Raw genomic sequence first — 24608 nt, 5'->3', positions numbered from 1 at the left:
CTGTGCTGTCTGTGATGTCCCTGAAGACTATCTGGAATTCATCTGGGTGAGCTCCAGCTCAGAGAAGTTATTGTTCAGTTTCCTGCTAAACAGCCGTCTTCCTCTGGGTGTAGAATAACTCCCCTGGGCACCCCGTTCAGCAAGGAGCTGGGTCCCAAGCATGCAAGGATCCAATCGCAGACCCAGAGAGATCTGTATCCAGACAGCTGGGTGGATCTACCCACCTCTTGTAATGGCGGCACTGTACCAGGAACTCTACCAACAGGAGAGCCTTCATTCCCACGACTTCTTGTGGGGTAGAGAGCACCAGCTGAAATCTTTCATTTCCTCAACAACCAAACTGGCTTTGACTAGGACTGCAGGACTGTAAACAATTCAATTTCTTCTACTTTCTTATAATCCAGTATAAGAGCAAGGATTTTTTTTTCCCTTCCAGATTTAGTTTTTGAAAAAATGCAACCGAGTTGAGTCCTAATCAGCAAAGCTTTATCCCAGGGGAAGTTTTAATAGGTGACCATTGTGATTTCTGGAATTCTTGTCCCAAAGCTTCATCATGGTATGGTGGTGACCCTGGGTTCTCAGTGGCTCTACCAAAAGAGTGGAAGCTGTGGCAGATCCTTCCAAGCTGGAAAAGCTTTGCCTGGAGGCTGGATGGCAGACTGGATGTCTTGTCATCTGAGGATCAGCCCAGAAGGGTCATTATCAGGGAAACCACAGAGTAAAAAATGTTTAAACCAATTTTCAAAGCCATCTGATAAGTTGAAGAGAAGGAGATGGCAACCTTCATGAGTGAAGGAAGTCCCCACAGGCATGAAATCTTGGATCTTGGGGAACTTGGGGTACAGAGGATAGATCTGCCTCAGTTACAATAACTATGCTTCTGAACAAGTCACTTAACCTCTATCTGCCTCAGTTTCCTTATCTGTAAAATGGGATAGTAATAGCACTGGGTTGATTTGAGGATCAAATGAGAGGATCTGTGTAGGATAGTGTATAAACTTTAAGCTACTATATAAATATTAGCTGTTATTAAGTACTGTGCTTTCCTCCCTCCTTACCATTCCACATACCCCCCCCCAAAAAAAGAAAAACCATAAGATCATGGGATAAGGGGGCAAGAGTCTCAGCTTCTGGGCTCTGCCATGGACTAAGTGGTCAATCTCAGTAGTACCTTTGGGCTTGAGTTTCATTATCTATACTGGGGGTTTGGGCTAGAAATTCAAGACCTCCTGAAGCTCTAAAATCCTAAAGATTCTATTAAGGGCTGTTAGTCAGTACTTCGGAAAGAGGAGTGTAAGAAAGGAACTAAAGCAACTTTTCAGTGTTTCAGTGTTTCAAAGTTTCAGATGGGTTGGAGACTAAAGAGAAGAGAAGTGTGCCCTTGGAATGTTGTGTGGCCTCAGGAGGGGCCACTTGGAAGGTTTGGTAGCGTGGCCCATCAAGGGGGCCTTCAGAGAGTTGCCAAAAGGCTCCAGACTTGGGGGCAGCTGGGTGGCTCAGTGGATTGAGAGCCAAGCCTGGAGATGGGAGGTCCTGGGTTCAAATTTGACCTCAGACACTTCCCAGCTGTGTGACCCTAGGCAAGTCACTTAACCTCCATTGCCTAGTCCTTACCACTCTTCTGCCTTGGAGCCAAATATTGGCTCCAAGACAGAAGGTAAGGGTTTAAAAAATAAAATAAAATAAATCCAAGATGGAAGGTAAGGGTTTAAAAAATTAAATTTAAATTTAAAAATAAAGGCTCCAGGCTCTATTTTCTGGTCACAAAAAGCCAATTTAACCCAGCTAACAGCAGCCCTGAATGGAGCCCGGTGTGAGGCACTTCTGTTCTCTCCCCTTCTGTTTAATTCTGTTCCATTAGGCAGCATTGATTTCCCCACTGGAGTGTTTTTTATAAGAACCTGAGACTCTAGCCCAATTGCGATGCCTGTGGATTCTGTTGATGCTGATTTGCAGATGCATCCCTGATTAAGAATAATAATTATAATAATAATGGCCAGCCTTTATCACATACTTTGAGGTCATACATTATCTCATTTGATTCCCACCATCCTGGGAAGTGGATCTTCTCATTCCCCACCCCACCCCCATTTTACAGAAGAAGAAACTGAGGAAGAAGAAACCACTTGCCTATGGTTGGCCAGCCAGGAAGCATCAGAGGCAGGATCTCAACTCTCACCTTCAAGTCTCCTAATACCATTTTCCAAATCAAGATAAAAATCATAGAATTATTAGAATTTCAGAGTTTGAGGAGACCCTGAATTTCTAGTCCAAATCACTCCTGTCACAGATGATGAAACCTAAACCCTAAAGTACTTGCTCCATGGCCAACTCTAGAAGCAAATTAGCAACTGTTCAGCCATTTATAGTTTTAATTAGTGGCCTGGAACACGGAGAGATTGTGACTTGCCCAGGATTTCCATGGTTTGATTTTTTATACCTGTATAACGTAGGTCAAATTGCTTGCCATCTCTGGGAAGGGGAGGAAAGGGTTGGAAGGAGACAGTTTGGATCTTACACTTTCAGAAAACATAGTTTGAAAATTGTTATTAGGAAAATAAATATTTTTAAGGAATCAATCCCTCCCCAAACAATGATTTTCTGTAAAGTTTGATGCTCTTAAGATGAACAGAAAATTTTAGTTCTTCCTGTTCTAATCATGAAGACTAGTGTGGATTTATTCTCTGACCTCTCCATAGGACCTTTGCTGTTGTAAAATAGCCCCAAACCCATCAACACTGTTTAAAGGATTTCTCAGCCAACATGACTGAGGGTTTTAAATACATAAATTAAATATTACTAATAAGTTTTCCCTCAAAAAATGCAAAATTTTCCTCTCATCACATGTGCTGCAGAAAAGCAAAAAAAAAAAAAAAAGCCAGGAATTAAATGTCTTAAATCATGAGACTCAATCTCTAGGCATCTTATTTTTCTTTTTTTTTTTAATCTTACCTTCTGCCTTGGAATTCATACTCAGTATTGGTCCTAAGACAGAACAGTAAGGGCTAGGCAATGGGGGTTAAGTGACTTGCCTAGGGTCACCCAGCTAGGAAGTGTCTGAAGCTAGATTTGAACCCTGGACTTCCCATCTCCAGATCTGACTCTCTATCCACTGCACCACCCAGCTGCCCCAATCTCTAGTGTTTTCTATCCAATATCTCACATTCACCTCACACATGTCATATTCCTCTGTATGATTCTATAAATCTAATATCCAAAACTAAATTACATTTCTGCTAATGTGTTAATGTAATTAACTCTCACTCGTCAATTCCTCTTGCTATAATTAATACCCTTTACTCCTCTACAGTCCAGTTGGCTTCCTAACTGAACCAGGATACAGTGAAGGCTGGACAAAACATGTAAACACGCAAAAAGTTAAAAAACAGTAAAGATATTCAGCACATAATTGCTCTCAAATAATTTTCAGCCTGCTACTGGGAAAACTGATAACCCATTGAGATATAAATAAGTATTTAACTCCATTCATGATAAAATGTTCTTTTCTGTCGTTACAGTCGCTGGACCCTCCCAATCCATCAGCCCATTTCAGAATTCCCTCCCTCTCCCCTCCAACCTGGAACCCGTGGTTTGGCATTTCCAACCTTCCACTAAAGACCTTAGATTCCCTTCCCCCCCCCTTGAACTTGGGACATCTGAGCCCTAACACCCCCCAATAATAGAGAAATCCCAATGCTTTCTTTGCTTCTGTTTCTTGGAATAACTAAGGAAAGTCACAAAACCCAAGCAGATTGGCTGTGCTCCAAATGCATGCTGTTTAACCTCAAACGAGGACATCAGGGCTCGCTGGAGAGCCTTCTGTTCATCTTTAGTGGTTTCTCTAGTACAGACTCTACAGGAATTGTTCCACGTCTTTGCCACTCTTCCCAAGGCCACCTGGACCTGTGTCAATTCCCTTTATTCTCAGTAGATGACCTAGCTGCAGGCTTGAAAGATGGAAGCTCCTTTCAGTTCTTCTTCTCCATCTCATCATTCTCCCTTCTCTTTGGTCCTACTTCTTGCCCTCTCCTCTTATCGAGAGAAAGTGTCTCCCTGTTTTCCAAATTGAACTTCTCGAACGTGTCCTCGATCCCATGAAAACTTCTCCTTTTCTGACTCTTGCTACATCACCTATCATCCTGCCTCTCCCTCTGTGCTGGCTCCTTCTCCTGTGCCTACCACATGCTCACATCTGACCAGTCTTAAAAATTAAAGTAAAAACAAAACTTTCCTGGATCCTAAAGACTCTGGTGAGGGGAAAAGAGAAGGCAAAGAAGGGGGGACTAAGTCCACTGGTTCCATCCACCATCTTTGAAGGAGAATGGCCAGGAAAGTGAAGAGGTTAGAAATCACGGCATATAGAAGAGAAGGCTTCAGAAGAACCCATTCTCTGTCTTCACATAGTTGAAGGATAAGCCTGAGGGAAAAGTGGTAAACTTGTTCTGTTATCTCTATCAGAGAAAAAGGGTTAGATTTGTTGGGCTATCTCTACCAGAACCGGGAACAGTGGGATGAGAGTCAAGAGGAAGGCAGATTTCAGCTCAAAATGGGGGAAACTTCTTACCAATTAGGGCTGTCCACAGCTTGAATGAGCTGCCTCAGAATATGGTAATGTCCCATCACTAGTGGTCTTTAACACTGGATCACCATTCGGGAAGGTTATTTGGCAGGGGTTCCTTCTTTAGTGGGAAATCTGAAATTCTATGACTATACCCCCTCTCCCTCTCTTCACCCCTCCAGTCAAATGAATTTAGCTCATTTAGGTGTTTCTACTCCACTGGGGGATGGCTAGATGGTGCAATGGATAGACAGGTTCTGGAGTCAAGAAGCCCTGAGTTCAAATCCATATCAAAAACTTACTAATTATATGACTTGGGCAAGTCATTTAATCCTCTTCATTTTAGCTTCCTTATCTTTAAAATGAACTGGAGAAGGAAATGACAAACCACTCTTTGCCAAGAAAACCTTAAATGAGATCACAAAGAGTCAGATGTGACTAAAACAACCGAACAACCAAAAACAACTTGATTGGCCTTTTCTGGGTCTAAATTATTCTCAGTTGTCCTTGTTCTGGAGCACACTGAGGGAATAACTTCCAAAGACACTGTGCTATGACTTGAATTTCTTTGCCTCTTGTTTTCACCTTAATGGTGCTAGTAGTAGTGGTAGTCTCTCCGTGACGGAGAATGACTGTTGTCTTTGTGCATTATCACAAATAATGCTAATAGTGCTAATGAAGATGAATCTTTGTTTCCTTTTTTAGGTAAATGTGAATGTAAGGAACAATCATTAGGAAACCCCAAAATCTTCTGTGGAATGAAATATTCATATGGTGAGTTACAAGAAGAAAACGCCTTTCTGTGTTTTGGAGAACCATTGCCTAGGAATTCTAGAGAGGCTTTAGAGATCAGGTACTATGACTCCCTCAAGCCCTTGTAAGTATTTGTCTTAAGGAGTCCTAGCAAAGACCTGGCCACACGCTAGACCAGGATTGGACCAGTGGAGAGAGTGTCCCGCTCACCAAGGGGAGAAGTTTATCATGATGCTGGCAACAACAGTCTCTGGCAGCACCACCCTACTTTGAGAATGAGGGGAAGCTAATAATTTGAAAAAAATGTGAAACATAAGAAATGTTTCTGACATCCAGGCCCTTTATTAATCAAATGAAGGTGCCTAAGATTCCTCTAGTACATGGAGACAGAATAAATGTGAACAAGCAAAGGTTTTTCTACATCCAATGTTTGTATCCTGGATTCTGATTATATTTGTTCCCCAAAGAAGTTTAAATTCTTTGCTATGAGATCAGAGAGCCTCAAAACCAGCTGGGCCAGCAAACCCTTGCTCTCCTTGCTAAGTGGAAAAATATGGCGGCCAAGGGCAACCTGGACTTAGAATGCAAACTCCTTTGTAAAATCAGCCCCAACCTCTCTTCTGACCCCGTTCCGTTCATATCACCAACTGTCTCTTGCACATCTCAAACTTAAGGTGTTCAGAATAGAATGAATTCTTCCCTCCCAAACTCTGTCCCTCTTCCACGCTTCCCTATTAATGACACGGACATCACCTCCACTCTTCTCTTCCACTTAGCCTACCCTCTCTTTCCAGTCTATTGCCAAATATTATTTCTACGTTGGAGATTCCCTCTTAGACATTTCTTCCTCCCACTCTTACAACCCCAGAAGTAATGCAGCCCTAAAGACTCTCCACTACAAGAGCAGGTTCACCCAACATGGCAGAATGAAATGACTCTATGAAAAATGTAGTAACAGAGCGAACCTTTTCTAACAATCCTCTGAGTTTTATCAAGCATGGACTGGGTCTCTAACCAGCCATGCACAGTGAAAGGCTTCCATGGAAACAATGGAGAAGTAAAAAGGGCTCCTCCTGGCTCCCTCCCTTTTGCCCTTTCCAGGTTATGGTGCATGGGGTGGTCCTACAGAATGCTGTTACCTTGAAGAATGGGGTGGTGGGACATTCTCACTGCCAACCCTTCCAGTGAGCATGGTATGCTGCAGAGGGGAGAAGGAGTAGGCTCATTGTCACTTTCATTGAGTAATAGCATCCTTGATCTCATTGCATTTATTCTATATCTATATCTTGTATGTCCATAGTTGTTCGCATGTTGTCTCCCCAGTTAGAACGTGAGCTCTGTGCACACCTAATAAATGCCTATTAAGGAGCATCTAGGTGGCTCAGGGGATAGAGAGCCAGACCTGGAAATGGGAGATCCCAGGTTCAAATCTGACCTTAGAGTCTACCTAGCTGAGTGACCTTAGGCAAGTCACTTAGCCCTAGTTACCTAGCCATTACTGCTCTTCTGTCTTGGAATTTATACTGAGACAGAATAAAACAAATGCCTGCTAACTCTCTGATTATTCCACCATTTAAAGTATATTCATTCATTCATTAAATGCCTGCTATGTGCCAGGCTCTTTGCTAAGTGCTGAGGGTACAAAAAAGGGGCAAAAGAAAGTCCCTGTCCTCAAGCAGCCTACAAAGAGTCATGAAAATAAACACACAAGGAGATCCTAAAAAGAAATGTCTGTCTCCTCGTGGTTGTCTTTCTGTCTCTTCTTGTTCAGTTGTTTCTGTCATGTCTGACTCTCTGGGACCCCATTTGGAGTTTTCTTGGCAAAAATACTGAAGTGGTTGGCCATTGCCTTCTCCAAAGATGTGTTTGGTAGAACTCAGAGTTTAGATGCTTGTGATCCCAGAACCCAGGGATATGTAGGGTTCAATAGAAAGCTTGGGGTTCTCTCTGAGAGAAGAGTAACATCAAACATTCCAGTGGGAATCAGGCCAGTGCAAATGGAGGGAACTTTAAAGCAATGCTCTATTCAGAGCTACATTCAACATTGATGTTTCTCCTTTGTACTCTTCTGTAGTTCATATTTTCATTGCTCCTCAAACTTGAACTGTATGGATGATGCTTTTTTGCATTTCTCCTTTTGGAATTGTATTGATCTAGTGCTAAAAATAAAGATTTTATCAGCTCACGACAAAGGCTCTCATGCTGAAGTCAATGTGAAGATCAAAAAAGTGTTGAAATCCACCAAATTAAAGATTCTACGAGGAAAGAGAACACTCTACCCAGAGTCCTGGACCAACAGAGGCTGCACTTGCCCAATTCTTAATCCTGGTGAGTATTTGGTTTTGTTTAAAAAAAAAAGTGAATGCATATTTGAATGCATATACCATGTCTCAACCCTGTGTTAGATGGGTAGGAAAAAAAGCACTGAGCTTAAAGTCAGTGGATTCAGGATCTGGCTGACAAATGTTAACCTTTGGCTAGTGGTTTTCTCATCTGTAAAACAGAAATAGTAATGCTTGCACAGTTGTGGTGAGGAAAGCAGTTTGTCAACAGTGATGGACACCCGGTGCAATTCTGAGATGTCACAGTGACTTATCCTCCAAACCAGGACTCTGAATAAGAACCAACATCCCATCACAGCTTACCCTTGAAATTCTGGGAACTACTCAAACAGATCGCCTTGAATTAACATAAAAAACTTCTTGTTCCTATCATTGTGTTCCATAAACTAAAATGATATCTTCAGATTTACCAAATGAGAGCCCTCTGTCTTGGAAATGAACTCACATATTAGTGCCAGATGCCAGGAAGATAGAAAGTACATTTGATTTTGATAATCACACTTAACTCTTCATCTGAAAACTAGGTCTTGTTCCATTCAGTGCCAGGGTGAAAGACTATTCTCAAAGGAAATCCAAATGTGAAATTCCATCCACAGCATAATATTGAACCAATTTATTTTTGAGTAAGAAGCATCTGTCTCTTCTAAGGGAAAAAACAACCTTCATTCTTCATCTTTCCTTGTCTTTCATTAAATAAGCATTCCGATTTCAAGCAGAAATCAGGAGACATTAAAAAAGGAGAAGGTATTGGTGGAGAAAAATCTGGAGATGTTTTAACTTCTGGTGACTCAGAAAATAGAAATCGTTTCTCAAAGATGAGAGAGAAGTAGGCACTGAAAAATCCCTGGAAAATCATCTTCATTCCTTCATTCATGTGAATGGCACCTGTTTGAATAACGTTGCTGAGAGCAGGTGCCATGCCTGCAGATATACATACATGTGCATGTATAAATACACGTAGATACATGCATATATATTATACATATAATATCTTTGTATTTTACACAGAGAGAGAGAGAGATCCAATCTGGCCAGGTCTTCCTTTAAGTTATATCAAGGGGTTCTTCTGTGCTCTTTGAACTCTTAGCTATAGAGGAACAAAGCGACAACCAAAATATAATACTAATACTCTTTTTTAAAATGTTCTTCCCCCAAATCTTAAACAAAGACACTTACTTTTTAAATTCCTTCATTTTGTGGGTGTTGCCCCTCTCTTAATATTCCATATAAATATTCTATGCATTCCTACTGATGGAAAGGTTAGATTATACTTCCTAAAATATCATACATATTTTAAGGGGGACAAATTTAAATAGATCAGAGAATAGGATGTTAAGATTTTAATTCAGGAAACTAAAGATTACTAATTAAAGTTGTATTTGCCCAATGATTTAGATTTTTGAGGTTCCTGCCAGCAATAACTCTGTTGCAATGCCAAGATAAAAAAACAAAAAACACAACTGCCCGGATTCTTAGGAAGACATTAAAAACAAAAGGTCTAACTATCTGAGCCACCCTCCAGGAAGTAGACTGCACTTCCTAATCAGGTTTCTGCCAAACTGACTCAAAGAATCAACCCAGTTCATCACAATTGGAAACCTAAGAGCAGTTATTCAAAGAATTCTGGAAAACATGTTTACTTGCTTTGAAGAAAAGATTGGAACTGGCCAAAGCCAAGCCAGACAGTCTTTTATTTTACTGTGTTTTCCATTTTTACAACGCAAAGAACTGGGGCCAAAAAAATAAAAAGCGATAAGAAAATTCTGAAACCTTCCATGCCTCCATGCGTCCTGCAGTCACCTCGGGCACCATTAACAGGGCTGACATAATTAAACAAGCCAACTTATAAATCTGTTAGGTAAGCATTGACTGTGTATTAGCTGTGACCATAACACAGCTAGAGTGGAATGGGTCAGATTGCTGGTGAATTAAAAAAAAAACACACCAAACCTAGAAAAATAGATATCAAATTATTTCAAAAAAACTTAGAGATAAGTGATCAAATTACTGGAAATGGAGCTTTGAACCATTCTCTGTGCCTTCTTACCTATCAGAAGAAATTAATGTTTCCTTTCTTTAAAAAAAAACTCACTTTTTATCCTAGTAACAACTCCAAGACAGAAGGGTAAAGGCTAGGCATATTAGATTAAGTGACTTGGCTAGGAGCATACAGTTAGGAAGTGTCTGAGGTCAAATTTGAACCCAGGTCCTCCTGACTCCAAGTTACTCTATCCCATGGGCCACCTAGCTGCCCTGTTTACTTTTTCATAGCCAGTGGTAAGAACTCCCAGGTGCACCCCTGACCTATAGAAGAATGGAGTGATTTGGAGTTTTCTTTCTGTATCATTTACAATGCAAGCAGAAAAAAGGATTCTTCTAATTTCTCTTAGAAAAGAATAAAACAAAAGTTTGGTGAAGGATAAAATTAAATGATAGCTATCACTTTAATGGGGCAGAGGAAATGGTTATCTGGATCATCTTAATAAAATGCTTCAAGATCTGTGATTTCATCAGAGATGGATATTTATTCTTCCTTAAAGGGTCATCAGCCAGTTGTTCTCCCAGCCTCAAGCTCTTTTCCCTCCTCGTCTCCGCCTCCTGGCTTCCCTGGTTCTTCTAAGTCTCTGCTGAAGTCCCACTTTCTGCAAGAGACCTTTCGCAATTCTCCCTCATCTTAGTGTCTTCCCTCTCCTGCTTCTCCTGTACATATATTGTTTGGACACAGTTGTTTGTGTGTTCTACTGGGAGCCCTGAAGAGCAAGGGCTATTTTTGGCTTCTTTTTTTGCATTCCCAATACTTAGCATAGTACCTGGCATATAGTAAGTGTTTGAGTTTGTGGGTATTGCCCCCATCTCAATATTCCATCTAAATATTCAATGCATTTCTACTGATGGAAAGGATAAATTATAATTTCCAAAATATCATTCCAATGTTGACTGACTGACTTCTAGAGCTTCTCTGGTCTTGGCTAGTCTGCTTCTCAGATAGAAGACAACATCTATTGCTCAGTATATACTGATTACAATACAGTAGGATCTAAGAGGAGGGAGCTAGGTGTCTTTGGATAGAGTGCTGGACTTGGAATTAGGAAGATCCAAGTTCCAATCCAATCACAGGCACTAGTTGTGACCCTGGGCAAGTCATTTCAACCCTGTTTGCTTCAATCCACTGCAGAAGGAAATGGCAAACCATTCCAGTATCTTTGCCAAGAAAGCCCCAGAGGCAGTATTGCTATGCTGTGGTCCATAGGATTGCAAAGAGTTGGACATGAATGAATGACTAAACAAGGACCTAAGAACCTGGACTTGTACAAAGAGCCCTAGTGCTGAGCCATCAGAGTAGAATTTCAGTGGCAGCTATAAAAAGGGGGGTTGGGGCTTATCTCACTCCTCCATCACTGATTAGGACCAGGAAAAAGAAAGATGGTGGCTACAGGGAACTGCCAGAGCCATCGTGACCGAAATGTCCCCCTCCCCAGAGCTAAAACATCATGGATCATCCCAAGGCTTCCAGAGTTGAGCAGAGATTAGGCAACTTTGGAGCTGCAGAGGGAAGAACCAGGACCAGCAGGTGGATAGACATTTCCAGAGGCAGGTGTTAACTTGCCATTCATAACATCGAGCTGTCAGTTGCACAGATGACTTCCCCCTCCAGGTCTGGATGATCACATTCTGGGTGTGTTTTTGTGAGGATTCCTTTTCACACTTGGGTTCGAGGACATGGATAGAGCCGATTCCCATCCACCTTTAAAGAATGCCTTTATCCTGGGATGAAGCAGTTCATGTGGATGTTTGGGCTGCTTATATCTGCACATACTCATATGTTAATACCTCTCTACAGTTTTTATAAAAACACGGCTCATCATCATCAAAGTATTACTCTTTGCCTTTATTAAATATGTTAGTTTCTTCTTATTGCATTCATACAAGCCTCATTCAATTAATTTCAACAGGTATTTCTTGAGCATTCTCTATCTGCAAAGCACTGTTCTAGGGACTAGGTGATCACAGAAGTCAAGTCTCATGGTAGAGTCATTCTAATAAATAATAATAAGAATAATAAGAGCCAGCAGTCTACAGTCCTTTAAGGTTCATGAGTTACTTACAGACAATCTCATTTTTATTCTCAAAATAATTTTATGAAGTGAGTGCTACTATTATCCCCATTTTGCCAAGGAGGAAACTGAGGCAGGCAGGGTTTAAATGTTTATCTAGGTCACATCATTAATAGGTGCCTTATTTAGGATCTGAGTTCAGGTCTTCTCAACTCCAGATCCAATAGGACCTTAGAAATGTTTATTCTCCCAATAAGTCTACAGAGTGAGTGCTATTATTATTCCCCATTTTGCCGAGGAGGAAACTGAGGCAGGCAGGGTTTAAATATTTGTCCAGGGTCACATCATTAATAAGTGCCTCATTTAGGATTTGAGTTCAGTTCTTCCTAACACCAGGTCTATCAGGACCTTAGAAATATTGTAATCCAACTCCTTCATTTTACCCATGAGAAACTAAAGGAGAACTTACTTGCTCAAGGTAATATAGCGTTAATGACAAAACGGAGGGCAGAACTGAGACTTCCCCACAGGTCAGTGTTCTTGATATTTTCTTGCTTCCTAGATTCCCTCCAATGACTTAAAATGAAGGAGGATAAAATACATATAGTTGTCACTCACAGGTTTGCTTTCACTCAGGGTCTGGGTGATTCTTACCATTCTGTTCTCATAGAGAGGAAGTAGAGGAAGAGAGAAGGAAGACTTTTCCTGATTTTTAAAAAAAGACATTAGAGGAACAGGTAATGGCTCAGTGGATTTATAGTCAGACCCAGAGACTGGAGATCCTGGATTCAAATTTGACCTCAAACACTTCCTGGCTGTGTGACCCTGGGCAAGTCATTTAACCCCTATTGCCTAGCCCTTACCTTCTTCTGCCTTGAAACCAATACAGGACATCTGTTCTGACAGAAGATAAGAAGTGTTTTTTCATTAAATTAAAATTTTTAATTAAAAAAAAAAAACACATTCCGAACAAAAGGCTTTCCCCCCATGATGGGTGTGGAATGTCACCTATGTTTTCGGAGGCTTCAGATGTGTTGGCTGGTTTAATTGAATTGTTTTTTCTCCTCTTTTTTCATTATTGCTCAGGAGAAGACTTGCTGGGTGGCAGAGGGGTGGGAGAGGATATATTTCAAAGTGAATAAGATATAAAAGCAAAAGGCATCAGTCTTTTTTTTTAATGTAAATACCCAAAAAAATGGATTCACTTTTGTTTTGACTTCCCTCCAGGAAGTGGACTACTTCCTCACCAAGCTTCTGCCAAGCTGAGCCCGAGTCAACTGAGTTCATCCCAGTTGGAGATATTATAGCCGTTATTCAAAGAGTTATTCACAAGTTCTTGGTCATGTTTTTGTTTTTGCTCCCTGGAGGATTCATGTAGGCAGATTTTGTCCTCCCAGCTCGAGTTTAAACTCTAAACCGAGTCAGCTCCTTCCATCTCCCTCCTCGCACCCAGGACCATGCGAAGTCCCCAAGAAATGTCATTGGAATCAGCACTCAGTGAGCGAGGAAGCAGAGCTGTGACTAGGCAAAGGAAAACCAGGAGCTTTTGCTGATCTGCCCTTCCCATAGTCAGGAACTCTCTAGCCAATCCCCTGGCCGGAACTGCTTTAGCTCCGCCCTGCTTCAAAACAGCTGGGCTGCACAGTGACTAGAGCACCAAGCCTGGAGTTGGAAGGACCTGGGTTCAAATGTGGCCTCAGACACCTCCTAGCTATGTGATCCCAGCAGATCACTTCACCTCAGTTGCCTACCCCTGTTCCAGCGCTCTTCTGTCTTCCAACCAAGATTTAGTATCAATTCTCAGACAGAAGAGTCTCAGACAGGAGGCCCTGGGTTCAAATGTGACCTAAGACACTTCCTAGCTGTGTGACTCTGGGCAAGTCACTTAACCCCCGCATTGCCTAGCCCTCACTAGTCTGCCTTGGAATCAGTACACAGTATTGATTTTAAGACAGAGATGAGTTTATTTTTTAAACGAAAATTTAATGACTTAAAAATATAGATGTATGATGAAAAAATACAGAATGTTATATGATAAAATAAATAAAATAAAAATATATAGGATGAAAAATATAGAGTAAGTGATATAATAAAAGCATATATGATGAAAACTATAAATGCAATAAAATAAAAACATGATGAAAATATATAAAAATAATTGAAACTATATAATAAAAACATAGAATGAAAACAATAAATAAAATAAAACAGGAAATATATTCTAATAGATAAAAGTAAAAACGTGATGAATAATAAATCATAAACACATGATGAAAATATAAAAGAGAAAATAAAATATGTGATGAAATATATTATAACTAAAATGAAAAACATATATGATGAAAAACACAAATAAAATTTAAAAATGATGAAATATATTCTAATAAAAATAATAAAAGTAAAAATATATCTGATGGAATATATAATAATAAATATTAAAATTAAAACATGATGAAACTATAAAAATAAATAAAAACAATAAAATAAAGCATGATGAAATGTATATGCTGATAAATAAGAGTAAAACCACATGATGAATAATCTACAATAAAAGAAAAATATATTATAATAAAGAAAAACCTATGATGAAAAACATAAATAAAATAGACATGATGAAAATATATGACAAGTAATAAAATAAATAAAATTAAAACATGGTGAAAATACATCATTATAAATAAATATATAATGAAAATCTATAATAATAAATAATAAAATACTTTAATAAAACCATGGTGAAAAATAAATCATAATAAATAATTAAATAAAATTTAAACATATGATGAAAACATAATCAATAAAATATGTGGTGAATATATATTTTAATAAATAATAAAATAAAAACATGATGAAAACCTACAATAAATAATTAAATTAAATTAAAATGTGATAAAATCTATAATGCTAAATAAAATTTAAAAATATGATAAAAAAACATGATAATAAACTGAGTAAAATAAGAACATACATGGCAAAAATACATAATAAAAACATATATGATGAAAACAAAATAGAACACCAAAAAAAAAAGGTGTACTTTTTATCAATTAAACAAACATTTTTAAACTAGTTTCTCTGCGTAGTCAATAATTCTTTAGGAAAAACCAAGCTTTCCTGCTCCATTCAAATGTTCTAGTCCCTTAATTGAATGGTGAATTCTTTACCTGCTAACTACACAGCCCAGATCGAATGGCCTTCCTGGCACCCATCTATGTGCTAGGCGTTGTTCGTTGCTCGCACTAGAGGCCCTGGTCTGGCTTTCTCTTTCAAGTGGGGCTTCCTGTGGGACTCTTCCTCACCTTGTTATCTACCCTCAGGTCTGGAGTACCTTATCGCCGGACATGAAGATGTGAGAAGTGGCCGGCTAGTTGTGAACATGAAAAGTTTTGTCCAGCACTGGAAACCAGCTCTTGGAAGAAGAGTCATGGAGATTCTAAAAAGAGACTGCAAGTAAGGACCAACACGTATGGTCCCCGAGGGCATTTCTTTATGCACAAAATGCAAACTTAATGGAAAGGAGACCTCCAAAATGAAACTGGAATATTAAAAAAGTGCCAAAATGCATAGAGAAGTGTTTCGGTCTATCGGGATCGGTTTCAGGGGATCCCTTCACTGGCCAATGTTTAAGTCACGTGCAATGGCTTCTTTGGGAAATGCGGATGATGGTTTGCATAAAGAGATGGGAAGCTGAACCAGGTGTTGAGAGCAGGCTTCTGTTGGCTGATTGAAGCCCATCTAAGACGGGAAGTGCTCCAGTAGCATCCCAGCATTTTCCAGTTCTCCATGACGAATAACGTGTCTGACAAAGACCCGCCAGCATCCAAGATGTTGCTTGCCTTTCGTACTATTAAAAGTCTTTAGCAGGACTTCCGCTAAGCAGCCCAAGAGCTTTGAGGCGACAAAACGGTTTCTTCCAAGAGCCTTGTTTGTTCGCTGTGTATGAACTTCAGTCCAAGAGGCGTTAAATGGATCTTCTCCGCATGTAAATAATCTTTCCTTGTATAAAGCACTTTACTCCCTACCACTTTGGGACATGGAAGTTTGGAGTTTGTTTGTTTGTTTGTTTTACTGGGGGGAGGGAAAGAAGAGCTTGGCAGAAGGAGGGTGGAACCTTCAGGAACTGAAGCACACACACCCCACACACACAGACACACACACTCCGTAAGCATGGAAAAGCATGGAATGAAACGGGAGCGAGTCGAAGAGGCTGTCACTGAGCACTCGGAGAAAACTTTCTGAATACTCAATCGGAAAATCAATCAAGCAACCAACGCACGATGTGTTTGCACTGAAGGCCTGACTTCAGACCAGTGTGGAGATTCTGCGGACATTGGCTGTGAGGAAACTTTCCTCAAAAATAAAGTAAGCCGGAAAAGACTTGAAAGCAAAATGATCTAACCCTCGGTAGGGAAGGCCTCTGCTTGGATGAAACGAAACGGACAGTAAAGAGAGGCGAACTCCTTCAACTGCCCAAGGCAGCAATTTCCCTCACAAATGATCGTGGATGTGCAAGATACCTTATTGCTGTGGCGAGTGTTTGTCGCCATGTTCAGTCGGTTTTCCGCCATTTCTTTTTAGGCAGCAGCGTTTATGGTCATTCTTTGTCGCCATTATTATCTGGCACATAGGTGCCAGTTCACCAGATGATTACCAATGTTGTCATTACTCGTCCTCTGTAATCCCTGTAAACACTACCTACAGCCTTTTCTGTCCTTGAGTATTCAAAAAGGAACTTGGATGCTGTACCAATCGCAGTATATCACTTCATAGACAGAACATATTTTTCTGCGGTCCTGTGGACTTTGCAAAAAATCTATATATTGTGTGCTTAATTTGTTTTTATATTTCATATATGTAATAAAAATCTGATTTCCTGATCATTCTTTTAAAGTGCTTTCATCTCCTACACAACCCCAGTTTCCTCTGCTGCTTAAATGAGGAAGAGGAAGGGACCCTACCGGCCACCCATGGCAACCCTTTCATTTTAATCATGGGGAAACTGAGGTTAGTTCCAGAGAGGTTAAATCACATACATCCACATATAAAGGAAGTTTCTGTGCGTGCTTCCTCAATGATCCCAAATCGATGACCAACAATGGGGAGTTGGAAGAAAGGAATCTCAAAAATTCCCCATCCCTTCCTTGCTCCCTTCGGGCACTAAAGAACAAGGACTGTGACTAGACCAGCTAACAAGCTCTGTCCACGGTCCCCAGGGTTCATTGGCTTTTGTGTTCATTGTCTCAGTGACAGGCTGTCCCCAAACCTAACCTTATCAAAGCGTCAAAGCTACTCACAACTTCTTTCCCACAGTTGAGAAGGAAAAATATTTATGAATAACTATAATATTGCGTGGGAGATTGGCACAGGGAGATGAAAGAGAAGCAAGGGGTGACCTTTGGGGTACCAATAAGGAAATTTTTAAAGAAAAGCGAGGTCTCTGCCAACCCACACCCACACTGAACCCAAAGGATCTGATTAAAACCCTTTTTTTCTACAGCAGCGCCCTGACCGCACTTGACACTGCCTGAATGCTCTGTAAAGTGACAAATTTCCAGGCTTAGCTTTGGAACGACTAAAAAGGAAATATGTTAGACGTGAAAGGGGGAAATGAATAGAAGTGATGAACTTTTGCACATTGTGAGCTATAAGTTTGGAATGGCAGGAAGGGGCTCTGCAAGCATATGATGACATCTTTGATTTACTTGCACCAAAATTAAAGAAATAAATAAATGAATGAATAAATGAATAGATAAACAGAAAAATAAATCCATTAGTCAAAACAACACTTCTCTGAGATAATTCCATAGCAGTTTTTCAGGGGAGTGGTACAGATCTGTGATTTCATTAGTACAGGGAACTCTCAATGGGGAAATTCCCTTGATCAAGGTAGATTTGTCGCTTACCATCTTAAAGCAGTGGTTCTTAACTTGCAATATACAAACTTTTTTAAAGAGATATTTGGATAAATTATATTTTAATAGACTTGACTTCCTTTGGAATCCTATACATTTTATTGTGGGCATTTAAAAACATTATCCTGAGAAGGGATCCATACAGAGACTTTGCCAGACTCCCAAAGGGGCTCACACACACACACACACACACACACACACACACACACACAAGAGTTAACTGGGGCACTGAGAGGTAATGTGACTTGTCCAATGTCGCCCGATCAATACAGATCAGGAACAGCTTTCCTCCCCCCAAGACTGGCTCTCTATTCACTCCATCAAGCTGTCTCTCTTCCATCAGAAACTGAGCATGGAAGCACCATTGCCTCCATGGATGTTCCCAAATAGTTAATAATTTCATGAATTCAACTGGCTGACTGTCACCTCCCCCATTCTCCTTCCTGCTCCAAGCTACAATACATCCCATTGTCCCTCCGTGTCCTTAATTACGTCATTTTTCTTCTATCTTCCTCAGTTATACTCACTCTTGGAACTCCCATCACAGAGCTGAATTCTCTTATCATTTCTCTTAAGATGTGTTTCTCTTTTCACCTTTATCCTGGATTCTGAAGTCCAATTATGCCGCAGCCCTAGTAGCCTACCATTCTATTGCTAATATTTCTGCCTGAACAACCTGGAGCTTCCCAAAGCATTTTTAATTCTTTCAGCCCTGTGACACATGAAAGGAAGGAGACAAAATGCAGTATGCAGAAACTTGTTTAGTTAAGAGAGAACAGACAGCAGAGAAAAGGAAGCAAACCCACAGAAGGATATACGAAAGCAGGAGGCAGAAAAGAAAGCAGGTATTTTTTTCATGGAAGTATGTGTAAATCTTAATAATATGAGAAAAGAAGGAAAATCACACATATTCAGTCGACAGATATTTTCTTTCTAAATTAAGGCAAGGGCTATGTGGCATTCTTGTCAACCACATGAAAAAATACCCCAAATCACTAAGATTAAAAGAAATGAAAATGAAAATGGCGTCTCATACTCAGAATATTGGCAAAGATAAAGCAAAATACAAATTGTCAGTGCTGAAGGGGCAGTACAGAGGCAATTGCTTCAAGTGCTATTGGTGGAATCCTGAATTGATCCATCCATTCTGGGAAACAATTGGGAATTATGTAAGAAATATGACTAAATTGTTAATATTGTCTTCCCATAGTGCTACTACTGGGCATATATTCCAGAGAGGCCACAAAAAAGGTCCCATTCACACCCAAAGAAGAACTTTTGTGACCTGGAAAATAAATAAGTGTCTGTCAATTGGGGGAATGAGTAAAGAAATTGTCACAGGATATTGCCCTGCCCTAAGGAATGACAAATAGGCAGTCAGAGAAGCACAGGAAGACATGAATTGATATGGAATAAGGCAAAAGAATTAAGAGAGCAATCTATTCAAAAGTGGCACAACGGATAGAACATTGGGCTTGGAAGAAGAAAGACTCATCTTCATAAGTTCAAATCTGGCCTCAAGTACTTACTAGCTCGGAGAACCTGAGCAAGTCCCTTAACCTCATTTGTCTCAGTTTCCTCATCTATAAAATGAGCTGGAGAAAGAAATAGCAAATCACTTCAGTATTTCTGCCAATGGGGTCACAAAGATTCAGACCAACTGAAAAACAACTGAACAGCAACAACATTAATGTCAACAGTTCTTAGAGAGAGCCCAACTCAGATCAATTGCAATGGCCAGTCTTGGTCCAAGAGAACAGATGATGGAGCCTATTTCCTGCATCCCAGGAAAAAGTCAGAGGACAAGGGAGGCAGAACATCACACATACTGTCAGTAGCAGTCATTTTCATTTTGTTTTGATTTAAATGTTGTTCATTGTTGCAGAAGTGAGTTCAGTGGGTAGATATACCAGGGATTGCTTATGGTGAAGAAAGCTAAGTGCAATGCTAAAACAAGAAAGGAAGGAAGGAAGGGAGGGAGGGAGGGAAAGAGGGAGAGAGAGAGAGAGAGAGAGAGAGAGAGAGAGAGAGAGAGAGAGAGAGAGAGAGAGAGAAAGGAAGGAAGGAAGGAAGGAAGGAAGGAAGGAAGGAAGGAAGGAAGGAAGGAAGGAAGGAAGGAAGGAAGGAAGGAAGGAAGGAAGGAAGGAAGGAAGGAAGGAAGGAAGAAAAGGAAAAACTGAGAAAATTTCAAGGACAAAATGTTCTTCTCTGATCCATTCTGGCATCTTTGAATAATTGTGTTTTTAAAAAGTGCTGAAGGGGGGCAATGAGGTAGGTCAGTCGATAAAGAGCCAGACCTAGACATGGGAGGTCCAGGGTTCAGATCTAACCTCAGGCACTTCCCAGCCATGTGACCCTGGGCAAGTCACTTAACCCCCATTACCTAGTCCTTACCGTTAGCCTTGGAACTGACAGTTAGTATGGATTCTAAGACCAAAGATATGGGTTTAAAAAAATTTTAGAGAGTTAAGACAGTATAGAAATTTGATTTACCATATCAGGACTCTTTGCATTTAAGTATTTACCTGGAAAGACTCCCTGACAACCCTTCAGAAATTTCTCCTCCAAGTGAGAAAAAAAAAATGATTGGATTGTTAAGTATGTCCTAAAGACATACAAAGCCAACAAATTCAGTGTTTTAAATGGATTTAAAATCACAACTACAGGGGGCAGCTGGGTAGCTCAGTGAATTGAGAGCCAGCCCTAGAGACGGGAGGTCCTAGGTTCAAATCTGGCCTCAGACACTTCCCAGCTGTGTGACCCTGGGCAAGTCACTTGACCCCCATTGCCTACCCTTACCACTCTTCTGCCTTGGAGCCAATACACAGTATTGACTCCAAGACGGAAGGTAAGGGTTTAAAAAAAAAATCACAACTACAATATAGGAGAAACTCATTCAATACTTTAAAAATAATTATTAATGACAAAACTCTGGATTCTTTCAGTCCAATTGATGTAATCACAGAAAATAAGGGACAGTTAACTGAGGTAGTTAGATGCTGATGAGTTGAAAAGTACAAAGATGTGACTTGTATAACGTAGTTTTGTATTAAAAAGTTTCCTTGATGAAACTGAAAGGCAGCTTGCCATTGGCTGGATGAGGCACCCAGCTCAGGTAGCTATTAAATGATTGATCTGCCAGCCTTGGAAATGGTGGAGGAACAATTTTGGCAGAGAGTCCCTTTGTAGTGTAGGACCCTGTACCTCTACCAGAGGGCAAGGTGGAAGGTTTCTCTCACTGTCCATAGGTTTTGACTTCTTGCAGTAGAGTTTCTTGCCTATCAAGAAACATGGCAGCCAGCAGAGGGAGAGTAACTGGAAGTGGTTCTAAGCAATGGGAACCTTGGCAGCAAAGAAGAGAGCCAGCATGGATTCAAGAGATGAGTAGCCCTGACCATCAAGAATAGAGCAGATGAGTGACCCACCTAGCCAAAACCTTGTGCCCAGAGAGGAGCAACATGAAGGCACCACAAGGGGAAAAGGGACACAGGTCCTGTAGTACCTGAAGCTTGAATTTTCTTGGCTGACATGTATGCCTTACTACCATTATACTTACTTTTTGTGCCCTCTCATCCCACCAGTAATCTGTGTATGTGTAGCCAAATGTGCTTCTGGTTTATGGAGAGAATGTTTTTGTAGCTACAGTTGCCATCTTAGTAAATGCCTTTGCTTTGAGCAAATTGTGTCTACTGGTGGTCTCCCTATATCTACAACACACTGGTTGTGTTGAAGATATATACTCATGAAGCTTAAGGATGGACATCAGTTTTTTTTCTTTTCTTTCTTCTCTCTTTTCTAAATACTCATGGATATTAAAAGAGTAGACTCATAAAATACCTTGGAAACCCAGTTAGTAATCTGTCTCTGGGATCAAACCTACCATTGCATATATGAGATGGAGTAGGAGGTCCTGGAGGAAATCCTACATTTACTAAACAATCCTCAATTTCTTCATCAGAAAAGGGATTCTGTCCGCAGTACACAGGGTTATTCTGAGAAAGGTGCTTCATAGCCCTTAAAGTCCTATTTAAATGTGAACTAGTATTAATAAATGACTAATGGATTTATCAGATGAAATTCATTTATTCTAATGTAGTAGCTAGCTGATGTGTTTCCCCTTCATGATCACATAATGCCTTATTTACCCAATTAAAATCACACACTTCCAGACCTTTACAGAATGATTTTAACCATAGGTGGCAACTCAGCAAAAGAAATACTTATTGGGTGGGGACTTTGGGGGCTTAACAAATCACACTGAAGGCCAGTTTCCTTCTCTGCCTGTTGATTTGACCAGTGCTGGTCCCCAACCTCACTGCACACATATTTATGCTCCAGAAGTCTGAGGGGTCAAAAGAAGAGAAAGGAAGAAGAATGGGAAGATGATTGAAGTTCAGAAAAAAATGTGAGGGAGCAAGGAAGCATCATTAAACCACAGAAAGCTCTCAGCAACTTATTTATAAGGCGTTTGAATGGCATTGACAAAAGGGTCAGGTATCTTTTTCCTGACCTAAAAACCCCTCTTCTTCCATTGCATGAGCACTCTCTCTTTTTCCCCTCCTCTCTCTCTCCCTCGCTCCCTCCCTCCCTTTTTCTCTCTCTCCCTCCCTCCCACTTTCTCTCTCTCTCTCTCTCTCTCTCTCTCTCTCTCTCTCTCTCTCTCTCTCTCTCTCTCTCTCTCTCTCTCTCTCTCTCTCCAACCACTATCTCCATGTCACCCCTCCCTAGTGACCTTCAGCAGCCAGAAGAACTTTGGAGAAGACTTGAGGACAAACAGACAAGTGGATATTTTTATCAATGTTTTCTCTTTTCTTTGATAAATGCTACATGAAATGGCTTACAGCAAAAATACAGAGTATACATTTTATTTTTTTTCTAATCACACCAAACCTTTTTTTCCAAATGTCACCTAGAAAAAGAAACCCTTGAGTTGAGGGTCTGCTCATTTTTACTATGTCTTAAAAGAGAGAACTTTCCGACTCTCTGGTTAAACAACTCTCTGGTAAGTGGGGACTCCATTCTGTAGAATGACTTTGGTAGATGGCACATGTCACTAAAGCATCTGGTCCCAGTAGGTCCCAGTAGAAAAGGGAGAAGAAAGCAGAAACCCAGGATTCTCCCCACCACCACCACCATCACAGGTTAAATAGACTTCGACAAATGGCTTCAGTTTCCTACCTCAGTTTCTCTCTATATAAAAGAAAGAGAATCCCATGTTGTAGGGATGTCAGAAACATGTGGTGAGGTGGTTTGTTTGCTTTGAGGTTTTATTATTTGGGAAGGGGGTTGTCTTGTTTTTGTATTTAATGCCCCCAAATAATCCAAGTTAAGATGTGACATTCTCCACCAAAGAATTTGTTTCCAAAGAAGAAACTCAGCAGTGGTACCCCAGGCCTCCCTCCCTATAGCTGCACCAGCAGCCACTGTTTCCCCTGGATGAATTGAAAGCAATAAATGACTAAATTCTTCAGAGCAAAAAGCAGTTATAATTGGATAATGACCACAAAGCATCAGCTTCTGAGGTGCCCTTAATGCCCAGAGGGAAACGACAGAATTCTTCGTCCCACAGTCCTATTATGGAACTGACAGGGTCCGGCTCTATGCGGTGCTCATTAATTTTCCTGTTGGGCTTCAAGATTTACGACAGCTTTGTCTGACACGCATGTGTTAGACAGGTATTGTTACATGCCTGCATAAGCCACAGAAAGAGCAGTGGCTGGCTGCTCTCCTCCAGTGCCTGCTGTGGACTCATCACGTCACAGCAGCTTGGGAAGATTCACTGGAATCTACCAGGAGAAATAACAATAATAGAAGACATTCTGGTCATTCTTTCAACCCTTTGGGAAGTCCCACTGCATTCCAGCCACAAAAGAATCCAAGTCCCCAGCTCAGTGTCAATGGCCCGCTCTTGGCCATGCAGGCTCTATCTACGTAATCAACCAATGCTTCATAATTAACTCCATAAATTCCCGGCCAGCCTTCCTGACCATGAACCATGGCCTGCTTCTATGGGAAGGTCAAACTTTTGTTTTGTAAATTATTTTCAGTCCCCAAACACTGACAGAGCAGCCCAGCACCCTTGAGATTCAAGGCTCTGAGATAGGCAGGGCTAGGCAACAGAGACGCATTAGCATGGCACACTTAGCCGGAAGCGGGGAGTTGTGTTGTTGCTTTCTTTGTTTTTATCCTCTTAGAACATGTCCCAGTTTCAGGAGTGATCATCCCTAGCAAAAAGGGAAGGAAGGCATCCCATCTTACGGGAAAGTAGCCAAACGGTAAGCCCTATGTGATGAGGACAAATGGCCAACATCACACCAAGTGGCACTGAAGCACTTCGCCAGCACATCCCCTGCTCTTGTTCTGGTTTTATCTTGGTTTTCAAGGAAGGCTGACCCTCCTGATCCTGCCCTCCTCATCCTTTCTTCTACACCTGAAAGTAGCTGGGCAGATCTTTGGGAGGGCGGCACAACAAAATAAAAATGAGGCTGGAGAAAATTGCTCCTACTTCTTCATGCAAAGAAAACTGTGTGCCCCAGTGAAGAGTGCCCCAGGGCAGTTTCAGCTAATTCAGATCAAATTTATCAAACTGTTACCGGGAGACAAACTCACTGACCTTGGCTTTCCCACTGGAGTAATCTTTATACTATATGAAGATAAATAATATCTTCAGCGTGCCCTAGACCCTGAACAAATTTCTTTCATCACCAGCAATTTATGCGTCTTTGTTCCCATGGATTCTTTTAGACTGAACATGGGTGGGGGAGGGAGGAAGAGAAGAAGAAAATTACTGCTTATCCAGCTTTTGAGTGCTCCTTGGAAGGAAGCCGGATAAGTCTTTGGTGTCCATGATTCCAGGATGCCCTCCTACCTGAATAGACAGACAGACAGACACAGAGAGACAGAGGTAGAGACAGAGAGATAGAGACAGATAGACAGACACAGAGAGACAGAGACAGAGAGATAGACAGAGAGATATAGAGAGAAATAG

General features: G+C 40.8%; 1 protein-coding gene across 6 annotated transcripts in view; it reads left to right on the top strand.

Annotated features, from left to right (window-relative positions):
• The window catches only part of NTN4 (netrin 4), a 148666-nt gene extending 132081 nt beyond the window's left edge, over nucleotides 1-16585 (top strand). For 4 of the 6 annotated variants that reach the window (XM_056798663.1, XM_056798664.1, XM_056798662.1 and 1 more), the window contains 3 exons: nucleotides 5264-5332; nucleotides 7469-7639; nucleotides 15026-16585. In XM_056798663.1, coding sequence (XP_056654641.1) covers nucleotides 5264-5332; nucleotides 7469-7639; nucleotides 15026-15162 — 377 coding nt within the window. In that variant the 3' untranslated portion in view covers nucleotides 15163-16585. Of the gene's footprint in view, nucleotides 1-5263; nucleotides 5333-7468; nucleotides 7640-7815; nucleotides 8988-9048; nucleotides 9415-15025 lie in introns of those variants that run through there. The other 2 variants (XM_056798666.1, XM_056798665.1) reach the window with 2 other exon arrangements.
• Nucleotides 16586-24608: the final 8023 nt, after the last annotated feature.

Source organism: Monodelphis domestica, chromosome 5 (genome assembly GCF_027887165.1).
Source record: "Monodelphis domestica isolate mMonDom1 chromosome 5, mMonDom1.pri, whole genome shotgun sequence".
Lineage (NCBI taxonomy): Eukaryota > Metazoa > Chordata > Mammalia > Didelphimorphia > Didelphidae > Monodelphis > Monodelphis domestica.
Note: the sequence above shows the minus strand (reverse complement) of the source record. Positions and strands in the feature narration are given on the sequence as shown.